At 40.0% G+C, this 16,748-nt stretch overlaps 1 protein-coding gene across 2 annotated transcripts in view; it reads left to right on the forward strand.

The window, feature by feature from the left end:
* The window catches only part of ACO1 (aconitase 1), a 35,568-nt gene extending 22,543 nt beyond the window's left edge, over positions 1-13,025 (forward strand). For both annotated transcript variants that reach the window (XM_014959226.1, XM_014959227.1), the window contains exons 8-21: positions 163-334; positions 795-895; positions 1,936-2,052; positions 2,641-2,800; positions 4,243-4,378; positions 4,898-4,982; positions 5,261-5,417; positions 5,976-6,100; positions 6,864-6,968; positions 7,709-7,851; positions 9,238-9,385; positions 9,777-9,899; positions 10,849-11,034; positions 12,312-13,025. In XM_014959226.1, the coding sequence (XP_014814712.1) occupies positions 163-334; positions 795-895; positions 1,936-2,052; positions 2,641-2,800; positions 4,243-4,378; positions 4,898-4,982; positions 5,261-5,417; positions 5,976-6,100; positions 6,864-6,968; positions 7,709-7,851; positions 9,238-9,385; positions 9,777-9,899; positions 10,849-11,034; positions 12,312-12,425 (1,872 nt within the window). In that variant the 3' untranslated portion in view covers positions 12,426-13,025. The remainder of the gene's footprint in view (positions 1-162; positions 335-794; positions 896-1,935; positions 2,053-2,640; positions 2,801-4,242; positions 4,379-4,897; positions 4,983-5,260; positions 5,418-5,975; positions 6,101-6,863; positions 6,969-7,708; positions 7,852-9,237; positions 9,386-9,776; positions 9,900-10,848; positions 11,035-12,311) is intronic.
* The last annotated feature ends 3,723 nt before the right edge of the window (positions 13,026-16,748 follow it).

The raw sequence follows: 16,748 nt of genomic DNA on the forward strand, positions 1-16,748 counted from the left end.
TTTACATTGCTGTGCCCTCATCTTTGTGATTTAGTTTACCAAAGCTTCCTAGTTTCAAATGGCTTTAGAAACCTTCAAAAAAGGTTTCTCTGAAGTCAAAAGCTGGATTTCATAACATACATACTCAGGTCGTTTGACACAGGCACTGTATTTTTATAACAGCATCTTCGCCAGGTTGGAGTCGTGGGTAAATTCGTCGAGTTTTTTGGTCCTGGTGTAGCCCAGCTGTCAATTGCTGACCGAGCCACCATTGCCAATATGTGTCCAGAGTACGGAGCAACAGCTGCCTATTTCCCAGTGGATGATATTAGCATTGGGTACCTGATACAAACTGGTGAGTGTAAGAAAAGACCACAAGTTAAAGGTGTAATTTAAAGCAAGGACTCCAGAACTATATGGTGTAGTCAGCAGTGAAGTTCAGTCAGGTGGAGCCTTTTGAGCTTGAGTGCCTTTTTTATCCATACTTGCTTATTCAAGCTGTTTCTTGCTCTAAGGATCCATGCTTAGGAAAAGCCAACTTTTAGACTGTTTCACAGCTAACTGTCTGCTTAGCCCTGCCCAAGCATAGCTTGTCCGGATGACAGATGCAGGAATCTATGTTTTCCTTCTGCAAAAGCCGCTAAGTCTGCTCAATCGCTTTGTTTCTAGTGAGTCTAATATTTCTGCTGAAAGGGTCATGTAGTGCAATGTACAGTGAAATAGACTGTTTATGCATTTTTTCCTTTTTCTGTCACATAGTAGTTCCTTAGTTTCATTTGCATTTTGTTTTTTGCTATATTTGGCTTTCACCGTAGGCCGTGATAAAGAGAAAGTTATGTGCACAAAAAAGTATCTTGAGGCTGTGGGAATGCTCAGAGATTTCAAGAACTCCTCGCAGGATCCAGATTTCACACAGGTTGGAAACTGCTCTGTCTTCTGGCTCCTTGTTTTATGCCCTGCTCTACTTTAATGTGACAATTGCCTGTTTTTCACAGAAACTAAGAAATAGTCAAGTGACTTCTTACACTTTGGCTTGGTCCACAGAGCTGTCTTAACTTAGGGTCCAGTGGAATGAGTCAGCTGGCTCTCCAGGTGTGAAAACTTGGGCATAGGTATAAATTGGCTCTCAATTGAGCTCTAGCAGGTGCAGATTGTGCAATTTGAACCATGTAGTTTTGAAAAGTCCAGTTCAGACTCAAACACAGCTCTGAAGATGGCGTGGATGTTGTCTGAGTAAGCCTTGTCCCAGTTTACCCTTCTTCTGTTCAGCAACTTATTTTACTATGTGAATCAGGACACTTAGAAACTTTGTGTGGTAACCGTGGACCACACAAGCCGTTTTCTATGCAAGAAAATCAATGTCTTTTTCTGTATCCAGGAAACTAAAGAATATTCCTGGTTTTCTCTACCATACGAATTTATCTTATAATTTAAGTTCAAGTTTGCACAATCGTTCAAAGACCTTATTAAATATGGAAAGATGCAAGTCACTATAAAAACAAAGTTCAGACATGGGTGAGGAATAGGAAAATATGATAATCTCTGTTTCATAGTAGACTTCTTTTTTCTTCAAGACCAAGATGAATAGTCTGCTTTGGTTTATGCCAGTACCAGGATTTCTTCACATCATTGTTTTCTGAAGAGATCCCTGCTGCTAGTGTGTGGAAGGACAAGGATTCTGAAAAACATCTGTATTGTTTAGAGGCTTTAGTCACACACTGGGTTTTCAGGAACTGGGGTACTCTTGGGAGCCATACCTGGGAGCTGTCAGGGTCTAAAAGTAGAACTGTTCCTTTTCTTCTGATCTTTCCCTTCTCTTTGATAATTTCTACAAACAAACAGAAAGATGTGCAGACTTAGCCTTGGTTCAACAGCAGAGGTAAGCATACCTGTAGCTTAACTGGCTTCAATTTGTTGTGCAATGCTGAACTGCTTTCTGTTCCTCTTACTGAATAGGTTGTCGAGCTGGATCTCCATACTGTCGTGCCTTGCTGCAGTGGACCAAAAAGGCCACAGGACAAAGTTGCTGTGTCAGATATGAAGAATGACTTTGAGGCTTGCCTGGGAGCCAAGGTAGGCACTAGGAACATTTGGGCATACAAACTAATGCACACTTCTAAAAGTTGTCTAGTGTTCAGGAACTACATTCCAGGGTTAACTTGTGTGCTGTTCGTTTGCCTATTTATAAGTAAATGAGGATGTCTGAATGAAGCTTAGAAGATGACATCAACCATGGGTAGTTTAAAGTTGGGGTGACGCTTCTCTCACATAAAGGTGTTCATTGAACTAGTATGGCTAAAATTTCAGGACTAGTTTGTGTAACAAGACTATATGTGGTCAGGAATCTGGAGTATATGGGAGCAAGAAGGATCTGAGTAATCTGAAGAAGGATATAGTCATGCGGGAAGAAAATACAAACACATTTTGCTGCAAAGGCTGCTTCTTTACTGGTAAACGGAGAATAGAATAGACCCAGAAGAATCATTTTTGTCCTCCACTTTCTGACCGGAGATGCAAGCCTTTACCACCAGACCTAAAAGTGCAAGCATGATTGTCACTGACAGGCCCTTCTCATTTGTGAAATTTCCAGCCCATACTAATTTCCAGTCAAAGCACTTATGTTAACTACATCATTTTGATTCTTATTTTCTCCTCTTACAGCAAGGATTCAAGGGATTCCAAATTGCCCCAGATCGACACAACAACATAGTCAAATTTAATTTTGAGGGCTGTGACTTTGAGCTTGGTCACGGTTCTGTAGTGATTGCTGCCATTACAAGCTGTACAAACACCAGTAACCCTTCAGTTATGTTGGGAGCAGGTAAGTTTATTTGTTTAATTTGCAGGAGTTTCTCTGTGGCTCTGGCTGTGTGACAAATACAACACTGATGTAATTCTACATGCACAATGCTGGTTTTGTCATTTGGAGTGCTGAAATGGAGCTTAGTCCCTAGGGGTAGCAGAAGGAATTCTGGAAGTGATAGCTGCAAATATGGGTTGAAGAAAATGTGTTCTTCCTGCACTTCCAGGGCAAGCTGGAACTGAATTAACCAGCGTCTCTGACACCTGTTTAAATTCACGGAAGCTGTTATATAGAGCTGAGAAGAGTATGTCAAAAGTCAGAGCCACAAGCAGAGGGACAGTCAAGAACAGTCTATGGGTTTAAATCTTTTCAGAACTGGTATTGGTAGGAAAACAGAAGGAAAACTTTCAAACAGGTTGTCAGGCTCTCACGTCGTAGGATGATCGTTTGTTCATGGTGACATTTTCAGAAGTATCCCAAGAGCTCCAGTTTCCACAGCTTTGTCTGGCTGCCAAGGAGCCTCAGCAAATTCAGAGATAGGGCTGCTTTTCTAAATTCACATACCTATCTGTAGGACTCTGAATCTATCTGTGTAGGTCTTTTCAGACAACTTTTAAAAGTGGAGGTCTTCAGCTCATGTCTAGCAGAGCTGCCAAACAGCTGGCAAAGACAAAACAGTTCGATGATGACTGCCAGTTGGAGATCATGATGGATCAAAGCAGAGCTGACATATATTTTTCTTATCTAAGCGGATGTGTGAGAGAGAGGAGGAGGAGGCATGGGACTGTGAGGTTTTGCATAGTTTGCATAGCTGCTGCTTCTTTTATGTCCATCCTGGAAAAGGGCTGGAGGGGGCTTGTTTTCTGAACCGTCATCTTTCTTAGGCAATTTGTTTAAAAGGAATAAATTCAGGATAAATGTTTCTGGCAACACATAGAATCCACATCCAGGAGTGGTAAAACAGCACTCCTGCAACCAGCTGTAGATTGTGAGATAGCTCGTTTGTGACAAGGGCCAGAGTTGGTGCTCTCATAGCCATCTGCTTCTGAGGGCAACAAGTCACACGTTGGCAGTTGTTTCAGCACGGGGTCACTAGACCACCGTAAGCGGGAAGTTAACAATTCTTCATTGCATTTTTTTTGGTGATACTTGTCTTTCAAATAGTGTTCTGAGTTTTGAATGTTTACGTGCTGCCCCAGTGTGAGTTCATCTTGTTATATGTGACTTTGAACGACTTTCCCGTGGCGGAGATATTTCAGACTGGATCTGCAGTTCAACAGAACACTTGAGCGCTAGCTGGTTATTCTGGGATTAGCGCTGTTGGCTCGCTGTACCATTTCATTGTTGGAAATTGAGCCTTTTCTCTTTTCCAGTTATTTAATGGTACTTCTGTTAACCTGTTGATCCACCAAGCTGTCCCACTTACAGGAGAAACTGCAACTATCCTTTGCATTTTTCAGGATTGCTTGCTAAGAAAGCTGTTGAAGCTGGTTTGACAGTGAAGCCCTACATTAAAACTAGCCTGTCCCCAGGAAGCGGGGTTGTCACTTACTATCTGAGGGAGAGTGGAGTTATGAGTTACCTTTCCCAACTAGGGTAAGAGTGCTTTTCTTACTGTTGTCCTATGGCTGCCTAACTAAAAGCATTGACAACAAGTGATGCAATAGAATAACTGTTTCTCTGTACAGCTTAAAATAAATGGCAGGTACCCTACGGCGTGATCCTGCGTGAGTTAACTCATTGCTGTTGTGCTGGCTGACTTGGTGCAAATGAGAGAGGGCAGGCTGTTGCCTGCTATAGCTTCTTGAAGATTCATGTTCTTAAGCGGGGAAAATGGGTTATTTTTCAAGACTAATGGTTTTAAAATTGCATAAATGACACCATGTTGTTGTTTGTCTTCCGAGATAAGACATTTCCCAGATCTTCATTCTGTGTACGTGGACAGTCACTGCGATGATAAAAATTGAGCATTCTCAAAAATGCTGTTTTCAGCAGCAATTCACTTGTTGAAACAGTACATCTTCTGAAAGTAACCTTAGCCAACTGCCCCTTAGGGTTAAATGTCTTGCTCCAAAATAGCCTTTTGTTCACGGATGGTTTTTGTGCTCTGTCTAGGTTTGATGTGGTGGGCTATGGCTGTATGACATGCATTGGCAATAGCGGACCCCTGCCCGAGCCTGTTGTTGAGGCCATTACACAGGTATGCAGCTTACAGCTGTGCAGCTTACTTAGGTGAGCTGTCCTCTGTTCTGTGCTGTTCCAGGCTGTGCTGTACTGTGCACTAACTCCTCTCAGCTGTGTGCAAAGTGGATGCAGCCTATATTCTCCTTTCTGTGGGAAGTGCTTTGGGGCTGCTTGGGAGGAGGCGGTTCTGTGACTGTCCAGTCATTGATATTACAGCATTGATACTGCAGACCTGCTGGGTGTGTGGAGTCAGCAGGCATCTCAGCTACCCTTGTCTCAAACTCTCTCCTGCAGGGAGACCTCGTAGCGGTGGGCGTGTTATCTGGCAATAGGAATTTCGAAGGACGCGTCCACCCCAACACCCGTGCTAACTACCTAGCCTCCCCGCCACTGGTCATAGCCTATGCAATCGCAGGGACTATCCGGATCGACTTCGAGAAAGAGCCTTTGGGTAAGACAGTGTCAAGGGTGCTTCCTTGCACAGTTTATAAACTAAATTGGTTGGAAATAAGCTCTTCAGAAACATTTGTCCTGGGGAGGTGCTTCAAATGACCGAGTACCTCTGGGATACAAAGCATGCAATTGTTAAGAAACAGAGCAGCAAGGAGTCTGTATGATGGAGAAAGGGGGAAGCCAAACCTGACCAGTATTCTAATTCCCCGGGGGCATCTTTTTGCTTTTATCTGGATTGCAGTCTCTCCTGAGCCCTAGTAAACTTCCTTTGAGCAGATAGTTCAGCTAGACAACCCTCAAAGATCCTTTCCATCCTCAGTTATTTTGTAAATTAATCTGGAAGGCCATTGGAAATCACAAAAGAAGGCATACGTACAGGTATCATCAAGTTTATGAGGCCCTCTTCTGTCAGACCTCTGTAAGAGAAATAAAGTGTATGTCATGAGTGCTAACAAGGTTAGAAGGAAAACCTAGCTGAAGGACACCGTGATAACCTTTTTCTTTCTTTCTTAATGGAAAACTTTTGCAACAAACATAACAATACCATTTTCTACAGGAATAAATGCTTCAGGGAAGAAGATTTTCCTGAAAGATATCTGGCCAACAAGAAATGAGATTCAGGCTGTTGAGCGTCAATTTGTTATTCCTGGGATGTTCAAGGAGGTCTACCAAAAAATAGAGGTGAATTAATCCCCTGGGCAGTAGTCTGATGGATGTACTGTGCTAATCTGAAGATGTTAAATAAGCTGGTCTTGATAATGAAACTAACCTTTTCCTTGTATTGCTGTTGCTTCTGTTCTGACAAGTATTTAAATGAGATTTTCTTTTCAGTGGTTTCTGGTTAATCAGTTTGTTCTTACAGACAGTCATGTCCTGAAAATTGCTCTTTAATGATTTTTTTAATGTAACATATAGGTGATGTGTTTTAAACAGTCATCCTAGGCTGATATTAGAAAGTGAGGTATTCCAGCTGCACAGATGTTTGGTTTTTTTCACCTGACATAAAATTAATTTGCATTACTTAATAGCATTCACATCAGAAAAAAAAGAAAAAAACTTGCACTTGGTAATGTCTTCCTGCAAGCCTTTCTCAGGTGTTGAAACAAAATATTCTTAAGGCTTACATGTTAGGAAAGCTTCTTAAGATTACTGATAAACAAGAGAATTATCAAGTGTTATCTGTGTACATAATACAGGTTATTGTAAGAAAACTGGATGAGCAGCTGTTATTTTGTAATGAAGTAAGGGTTTGCTTAACTCTTTTAATAGATAAAATCATTTTTAAAAAAAAGAAACCCAAACATAATGTATTATTTCCGAAGTGCTTTGAGAAATATACAAGGCTTTTACCTTGGGTCTAACGTGTAATTTTACCTGGATTCTGAGGTAATTCCATTGCTTCTGAAACTTCAAAATTAATGGGATGTTTTTGTGTGTTTTTCAGACAGTAAACAAATCTTGGAATGCCTTAGATGCTCCTTCAGATAAACTATACACCTGGAATCCCAAGTCAACTTACATCAAGTCTCCACCTTTCTTTGATGGTCTGGTACGTGCACACTTTCCCTTTGAATCAAGGCCAAGTGAGTAGGGACCTTGACTAACTGACTAAGGTGAAACAAAGCCACTTCAAGGGGCCTGGGAGTATCCATTATAACCTATTGAGGCCTGGGTTCTCAAATGTTAGAATTACATTCATTTTAATAGAGGGGCTTGAGTGAATCTGAAAATTGTAGGGATTCTCTGTCACTTCAGGGCTTTTGAAAAGTCTCCTTTTCCTTTTAAGCTGAAGTCCTTTTAAATAGTCACAAAGCAAGTGAGGGAAAAGGACAGGGTACAAACCTCACAATTCTGCCTGTCTGCATTTTGCAGCAAATAGGTCAGTGTTCAGGTTGCTATTTCAATACCACTTAACAGCAAATGCAGATTTCAATATATGCAGATGTCTGGGAATCCTGGATTTTTCGTCTATGTATCACAGGATATATAGATGGCTATTACAGGTTATATAGACATGTAGATCACATCTATGCGTCATCCAACGTACCATGAGAAGCCTCAACTAATTTTTTTGCCTCATCTATTTTCTTCATGCATGAACTACCTGATAGACAGCCAGGACATCATATTTTGTTCAAGAACATAGACATTTATAATAGGGTTGGGTTTTTTTCTTTGTTTTAACTTATATAGAAAGGGAGACTTTATTTTGCAATTTGCACTTTTGAGAAAGATAAAGCAATTCTATGTCATATTTTAATGATTTTGTTTGTATTTATGACGGTTTAGACTCTGGCTCTTCAAACCCCAAAAACAATAGAAGATGCTTATGTCCTGTTGAGTTTTGGGGATTCTGTGACAACTGACCACATATCTCCAGCTGGGAATATAGCAAGAAATAGTCCTGCAGCCCGTTACTTGACCAGCAGAGGGTAAGCACTATTTCTTCTTGTTCTTATAAATTGGGAAGGGGAAATGAGCCACAGCTACTATACCATGTTACAAGCATACATACCTGCTGTCTGTTCACATATGCTTGTATACCTTGATGGATCCCTGAAGAATACATAAAAGAAGAAAGAAAAGCATTTCTTTCTCTGCTGTTGCAACAGCTCTGACCAAGTGTGAGAACTTGCATAGAGTGTGCATGTCTGCTGCAATGAAAAGCTGAAGACCTTTATATGGAGAGAGGAGGAGATACTTCCAGGCTAGAGTTTGCAGTAATTCTATTCATAAAAAATGAAATCGGGATTTGTCTCCCTATTGAAGCAAAATGATCATGGTCCTTAATGTGGAAAGTTGATTTTATACTCGCCTCTTCTTGCTTAGGTTTCAGCCCAGCTGTGAAAACTGCCAAAGCTGTTGTAGTTGGGAGTCCAAACTGCTGCAGAATGTTGGTCTTTTTTTATGGCCAGTGTGTCAGTTTAGTACTCTGGGTTCAACTTAAGGCAAGACTAGCACTTGCTGAGTTGACCTGTTCAGTCTTCACAGAAAATATAATACTTCTATTCTCTGGTTTAGCACTTCTTACAGCTTCAGTGGTGTTTTGAGGAACAGCACTAACATTATTAATATATATATATATTTTCACTAGACCTAATAATTCTGGAGAGGGAATTGATTAAACCAGTGTGATATACTGAAAACTATCTGCTGTGGACTCCTTGGCCCTCTTCTGTCAGTTACTTTGAAATCTAAATAGTCCTACACACATTACAAAACAGATGTTGAACATCATAGCTGCTATTTGGATGTAGCCCAATGTAAACAGTCCAATTTTCTGTCACATTCCAGCAGATATTTTGTTTACTGGTTAGGCTGGAGTGTCCCCTTATTCCCATATCTCTGCAAATGAACTCTTTCTTTTCTATTTCTAACTTGCAACAGGGGTTCTCTCTACCTTTTGGCACAGTAGCGTCTGTACCTTTGTTCAAGATGCTGTGGTAATATAAATAATGAGGAGGATTTTCAGTAGCCAGCTGTTAAGAGAAGAATTGTATTGCATCTTCTGACCTAATATGAACTGTATCTTTGCATCACTGTCAGATACTGTTTTCTAGGACGAGGGCTGAGAACATTATGGAAGCTGCTTTCTGTGACCAAGCTGTATGCAAGCTTCTTTCTTTTTTTTTTTTAATTTTTTTTCCTTCAAAAAAATCTTAAAAGTATCAGCTAACTGGATGCTACTGCCATGATGGGAACTATGTGCATACCTGCCTCAGAAACACCAGTGCATTACTTAAATTTCTTTTAAAGCCCGGAGTGGTTCAGTCTGAAAACACCAGAGTTTCATTTTTTGTTTTCTTTTCGCTTAACAGCTTGACTCCTCGAGAGTTCAATTCTTACGGCTCCCGCAGAGGGAACGATGCTGTCATGGCCAGAGGAACATTTGCAAACATTCGCTTGGTGAACAAATTTCTCGATAAACAGGGACCTCAGACCATCCATTTCCCTTCTGGGGAAACTGTAAGTACACATGTGGCTCTAAACTGAGGCTCATTGGCAGCAGAGTGGATTAGTACTGGCTTTCCTTCTTACAGCTTAGGTTTTAAGTAAAGCTAATGAGGGGACAGGAGCTGTACTGACCTAGGGAAGCAGGTCACACGTACCGAGGTAGTGTGGTGCTACCAGGTGTATCGGTGGAGAGTGGAACCACCGTCTGTAGGTGCAGGTTTGTGTTGTGAGAGAGATCTGGTTAGAAGCCACGAAGCACTGTATGGTTAATATCCTTAAATATCCTGTTTGGCAGAAAGTGTGGGCTTCAGCTATTTATGTGGGGACACTTTTTTCTGTGTTGCCCTTGAACTATGATGCCACCCCCGAAAAGTATATAAAGCGTTTGGCATTTTCGTTCCAGCTGGATGTGTTTGATGCTGCAGAAAGATACAAGCAGGCTGGCCATCCTCTGATTGTGCTGGCTGGAAAGGAGTATGGTGCAGGAAGTTCCAGAGACTGGGCAGCTAAAGGACCATTCCTCTTGGTGAGTAACTATGGTAAACTGGAAGGAGGACAATACTTGAAAGTGCGTTATTTGTCGGGAAGACTCGCTTATGACCAACATCTTGGGTGGCTCTTGCTACCAAAATTGTGAATGAGCTATTTTGAAATCTCAGCTGCCTCCAACAGCCACAGCAGAGTTGCAAAAGCTATTTAAATATTAATAGATCCTGTTCAGACTGGAAGCCTGGACTGATCTCCAGCTAGAAATCCATGAGGCTATACCAGAAAGGCCAGTCTGCTTCCAGCTCACTTAGCAGGGAAGATAGAAATGGTAAGAGAAAAGTAGTATCAGAGAAAATGAAATTTGTCATGGCTTCACCATGCAAATTACAGGGATGTTTAGCAGTATTGTTATAGGAGCCTAATAGAAATCCACATACAATGAAATACCTGTTTTGTTCTTTGTCTGTCCTGCCCTACACAGTTTACCAGCCTGAACTCTGATTGAAGCTTTCTTGGTATCGAATTTGTGAAGGAAATACTGTGTGTATTGTTAAACAAAGATCAGAAGAGTGGGTGTTTAAGATTACATTTGTCTAAACTTTCATGTTTTGTGGTGTTTTTTTTCCAGTGGTGATTTTTTTTTGTCTTAACTGTATTAACATGTAAAAATTCAGAAGCTAATTAAAATGCATCCTTGGAGCTTGTAGTGTAGGAGGCCAACACTGAATTAGCAGGAGTTACAGAGATGACTAATGATGCTCTACGTGAGACCTGTTAAAGGAGGATGCAGGATTCCTGAGAAAGCGTGTGTATTTTTTTGACAATCAGACTTCTTTTAAGGATGTTTGAAAGTTAATGTATAATCAAATCATCCCGGACAGTGTGCTGTCAGACAGACCTGCACAAACGTGCAAATTTCCCTCCTGTTAGCACAGAAAGACTGTCTGGAGCCATGAAGATAACTATACCTGTTGTGTATTTCCCAGGGTGTCAAGGCTGTGCTTGCTGAAAGCTATGAGAGGATTCACCGGAGCAACCTAGTAGGGATGGGAGTGATTCCTCTGCAGTACTTACCTGGAGAGGATGCAGGGACTTTAGGACTCACTGGACGGGAGCGTTACACGATTATAATTCCTGAAAAACTAAAACCGCAGATGAACATCCAGATTAAGGTATGAGACGCTTAAGGGCTGAATTTTCTGCATCACTGTTATTTCACTCAAAATTAACTGTCTCTTTAAGCAATGCACTTTCATATGGCAGTAAGCTTCTCTCACTTGAGCAAGGGGGAAGAACTGAGATGGTGAAGGGGATGAAAAGAGTCACTGTAATAGGGACTTGCTATAATGGAATATATAAACAGCATGTCCAAACTGTTTTATTTAGCATGCAGCAGTCCTGTGTTTTGGGCCAGTCTTTCAAAGTGCACTATAAATTTTTCTGTCTGAGTTAAATATTTGAAGCACAATGAAAAATGAACTATAAGTATGAAATTAAATAAACAAATTTATGTAAATGAACTGAAACAAATTCATTGAATGCTGCGGCGTACAGTATTCTGTCAGTTAAATTGTCAAAGTGAAGTCTAAGCATACCCAGTATAAAATCTAGCTAAACTTCAGACCCTGTATTTGAAAGACGGCTTTTTGTCTAGCTTTGCTTCCAAGCCTGTGCCCTTTTTTGAAAAATAGTAGCGAGTACGACAAAAATTTTGTTTATTCTTGTAGTGGAGCATCTGTAAAACTGTATGATTTAATGAAATAGCACCAAAGTCTGCTTTTTTACTACTGTTAGCAAAACTATCTACTTACTGCATGTTCATTTAATGCAGGTGGTCTTCCTGTATTAGCTTCTAGTGATACTTGTTTACATGTGCCTCATTAATTGCCCTGAAATGGAGAAAGTGTATCCCAAAGAGTTGGTCAGCTTATCAGTCACAGATGAACATTCTGCATTCATCTGGAAGTACATGACTAGGGGAGTCTTCAGTAAAACACATGGATTTTATTCACTTAATGCACTTGTCTTTGTGCTTTTCTGATTCCCGAACAATAGCCTCAAAGAAGGCTAATGAAATTAGTATTGCTGCTGTACCTAAGCCAGGAGAATGAACATCAAGAATTAGTATAACCACTTGAAAGCATGGCCATCTTTCATGCCTCTAGGCTTATATCAACAATAAATCTAAATGAGGCAAAGCAGAAAATGCCATACAAGGAGACTCCATACCATGTTTATTACGGTTTGTTTTAAACCGCTTTCCCCTTAAGTAGCTGGCTGTAGTCTAGTGTGGAAAGAAACACTGATGCCCAGTGCCTGTTCACTTTAGCTTTCTATGATGTTTGGTTAAGATGGCAAACAGTTGTAATAGTCCTTATTTTACTGTTGTGAACATCATGTAACACATGGAAGGTTCTGCTGCTTGACTGACTTTCTTTGACCCCAACAGCTGGATACTGGGAAAACCTTTCATGCCATCATGAGATTTGACACTGACGTGGAGCTCACTTACTTCCACAACGGTGGCATTCTGAACTACATGATCCGTAAAATGGCATCCTAAGTGAAAACATCAAGCAAAAACATCCAGGTACAAGCCTGCTTCTGGTGAATGCAATAAAACTATGGTAATCATAAATTTGAAAGTGTGAACCACAAAGTAAACAGTGTTTTCATGGATTGTATTAGGAGGCTTGTTTACAATGCTGAATTATTCTGTGTATCAGGAAACTGGACACTCTTGCCCAATGAAAGTGAACAGCATTTATTATTTTGTTTTGTATGGTGGTTGGCTTGACTTACCTTAGAATACAGTGCAAAAGTCATTAAAATACTGCTGGAATATGTGAAACTGTTTAAGATCATGTGCTGATTTCATATATTTGGTCCATTTAGTTTGGAGTTAAGTTCTATGCTCTATCAGTGGTCCAAAAATTAACTGACAGTATAAAAAATAATTTTTGTTTCTTCCTGATTACATTATATTGACTCGCTTTCTTACTCACTTGACCAGAATCTGAATCTAATACTGAAATGAATTATTTAGCTGTTTATTCACTCTAAAAAATGTGAACTTTGTTGTTTAAAATCTAAGCCTTTGTGGAAAGGCGGACCTATTGGGGATAATATTTCTAATGCATAAAATTAAATTTATTTTCAAGAAGTTTGGTGGTTTTTGTCATGTTGTTCTCTGTACTGAGATGCAGAACAAAATTTTGACTTCAAACTCTTTTCGTTGTCCCTGTAGGAACAGAGTCATCCAAGTTTTGACTTATATTTTAATTCTTGTTTCTTTGAATAATCTGCACAAGACAAGATGAATACAAATATTGTCAGATACTGCCAGTCTTCTGTATCCCAACAGAATACTGCTGTGATGTACTTCCCTCCATTTTGTGTCCTCAAGAAGACAGTCTGGCACAACTTCACAATCCTTGTCATCAATGTTTATGGCAGTTAGCAGCCAGGGACTACACTAATGCATTCACTGAAGTCAGTGACAATACCACATGATTCTATTTACAGGGATAACAAATATCTTTTTACTCAGAGATAAATGAGGTTATGACACCAATTCTTACTCTTAACTTTATTTAGAGTAACTGCCACAACAACATAGTGAAGTAATCTCCTAATGTGTTTTTAGTGCAGTTCACTCCAGCTGTATCTGGAAAAAAACAATGAAAATAGTTCTGAAAGAAGTCAAGAGGTTTAAGGAGGGGATAGAGATTGTACTGTTCCTGCAACAGGCTACTTCTGCTTGATTGCAACAAATGGAGCTCCTCTAGCATGTCCAGCAGAAGCCCATTAAGATGTTGCAGGGTCTGGAGCATCTCTCATGAGGACAACCTGAGACCTAGTATTTTTGGAGGGGAAGCATTATCCAACTATAAATCATCTTTATCCATTGTTCTGTGTTTCCTTTTTGGAAGCAGCTATAAGAACAGCAAATTTACTAGGTAAAAACTAAGCACAGAGTAAGTTACTGTAGGACTAAGATCAAGGCTTCCTGTACAGTGTGTACAGCTTTCACTGTAAAAGACACGGACAGGGGTGGAATATGAAGCAGTGCTTAAAAAGTTGTTTTGCTTTTAGTGCCGCAAAACACTGCTTAAAAGAATACCACAAGTCTCGTTGACTAAGGTTTAGGTAGTTTAAATAATATTTGGGCTCTGAGTTAGGTTCCTGTTCAAGGTGGTGTGTTTTCTTCAGTTCAGGTGTTTCAGACACAATTCTTCTACATACATACCTCACTACGCTATCAAATGCATAAAGTGAACACAAAATATATCTTTATCTTGGGTCCAGAAATATTGAAGGTTAAGCTCCTTGAAGATATGTAGAATCAGCAAGTGCTTTAAAGTCTAACCGTTTCATACCTGTGTCTTTCTGAGAGAAGTCTGGGGATCTGGGTGTGGAGGAGGGATTTAAACACACTAATGCCTAGACTTTGTTGCAATTCGAGATCAGCTCTGGCAGGAAATCTGCAGAATTAATTTTAGTGTCTTGAGAGATTTTGGATGACAATTCATGAGACAGGACACCAGAATAAATGCTAATCACTATCTAAATTAAGCCTTCACCAACCTTACAGGGCCTTGCCTTGTCTCCCTTGGGGCTTGTTCAGTTAAGCAACACATAGAAAGGTGTCCATTCTGCTACTTCAGCAACAGGAACTTGATGAATGTGCAGTGATAGAAGAAAACAGTGCTACCATTTTAATCTGGAAGATGCCTCCTCCAAGAGGGTTGGTGAAGCCCTGCTGCTTTTCTCAGACTGTTGCAGAAGCGTTCTCTATTAAAGATGGGTTTAAAAGATGCAGTATCTTCCTTGCAGAAAAGTTACTGGAAATTTTCTCTCGCTTTTCTATATACCAAATTGCCTAAAGCATTACAAGTAATTTTTAAAAAAGCTTTACAAATAGCAAAAGCAGTGCTTAAAGTGTCCGTATGCATAAGCGCTGTTGTCTGCATGGAGGTACAATCTAATCAGGAGTTACCAGTAACAAAGAAGATTCTGATTCACACAGAAGAGCTTGAAGTTGTGGCTTGCCACCTCAAATTAGATTTTCAGTCATTCAACTTGATTTTCTGTTTTTTCAGTACCAACTTCTTCTTAGCAGCAAGGGTTAAGATCTAGATGCTTAGGCACTTGTTTGTCTCTGCTTATATTAAAACTTCTAGTGAAACATTTCATTAGATGATAGCAATTTTTTTTTTTTAATGGTCATATTAGCCTTTTAAAATCTAACCAGATGCTCTTGAGGGGCCTAGCATATCAGGCAGAATAAAGAACAAGAATTTTTTCATAGATCATAGATAGATCACCCACTATTTCAGCTTAGTGCAGTAGGGTGATACACTCACTAAACTGCTGAGTTCAGCTGTATGTTTCTTCATCAAAATTCTTCAAAGAAAAATTAATATTTTTCCATTTCTGAAAGTCCATTTGTGTCCCAGTTTCAACATCCTCTACTACAAAGCTTTTGATTTTGATCACTGGTAGATTATCAAATGTCTTGTACTTCACTGTGATTCCCCAGTCATGCTGGCAACTAGCATTTTGGCAATGCATCTTGCATTTTTTCTCAAAACAATCAAAGCGGATTGCTTTGTGGTGAGGCTTTGTTATGTAGCGCGCCTTGAACGCGTCTCCTAGGACAGTGTGATGTGATTCCTGAAACAACACAGGACAGAAGCACTTAATAAGTAAAACCATCATTCCTCTTTTTTTTTTCCCCTGACATTCCCTTTCCCCTCACAAATACCATTTCCCTGGTCAAGTGCGTCCTGTCATTCAGGAGGCTCACCTTCCAGCCTCTTTGGCTCATTGCTCTTTTTTTCCCCCTTCATTGAATACCAGGTACTACAAAGGTCCAGGCCTGGACTTATCAAAACCAAAACTACTATATATCACCAATCACCATCTTATACATACTTGAACTTATTTAGCTTCTCTAAAAAACATGCTTGCAGTATTTGAGCCTTGTGCATAAAACTACCGGTCATCCAGACAACAGACAACTTGAGAGACTTCTGCTTCCCACTGATTTTAACTGTCTGACCCCAGCTTTCCATGAGGGGTGAGGCAATTATTTTGGAGTGGTAGAAAAAGTAACCCTAACAAGGTAAAGGAGTTACAGTTGTTGTTTGTAACACATATAATCAAGATTTAAAAAATTAACAACTTAATAAATAACTTAATTTGAAAGCTTATGTACAAGTTGAGCTGAAAACGCTACTTCCTCCTGGAAATGCAACTTCAGTTAAATATGTAGGCTAAACTATGACAACTCAGTTTGTAGGGATTATTTAAAATATTGTGAGGGACTATTTGCAGAGTACTAACCCAGACCTCTTTTTGAATAGTTTTTTGAACTTTCAGGTCTCTTTGCACAGGTATAGGTGATAAGCCAGCAGCATAAAATGGAGTAAGGATCAGAGGTGCGTATTACGTTTCCCGTGTTATTTGTAAAAGAAATGTAACTAGGTTTTCACAAGGCTGAGCTATTCCCAGCTCCTTGATTGTGGACCTTCCCTGTGCAGAGGAGTAGTGAACTCCATCTACGTTCCAAAAACAGCTGGTAAAGAAAAAAAAGATTTTCTCGATTAAAAAGGGAACTGCCTTTAGGCAAGCACTCTGTAATGGTCAGCTGTGGCCTAAAGCCCCATGTCACATCACAACTGCACTTTTCAGAGTAGCACAAATAGAAGCAGCTCAAAAGAACAAATTTCAGAACTAGAAGGCTCAAAGTGCCCAGAAAAGGCTATCTTCCATAATGAAGAAATTCTTCCGTTTCAGAAAGAGTACAATAAAAATATCCCCATGAGATACGTAGAAGCAATGTGAACTACCTAATACTGAAGAATAAAAGGGCTCCTCTTGT

This window comes from Calidris pugnax, unplaced genomic scaffold, assembly GCF_001431845.1.
Source record: "Calidris pugnax isolate Ruff unplaced genomic scaffold, ASM143184v1 scaffold404, whole genome shotgun sequence".
NCBI classification, from domain to species: domain Eukaryota; kingdom Metazoa; phylum Chordata; class Aves; order Charadriiformes; family Scolopacidae; genus Calidris; species Calidris pugnax.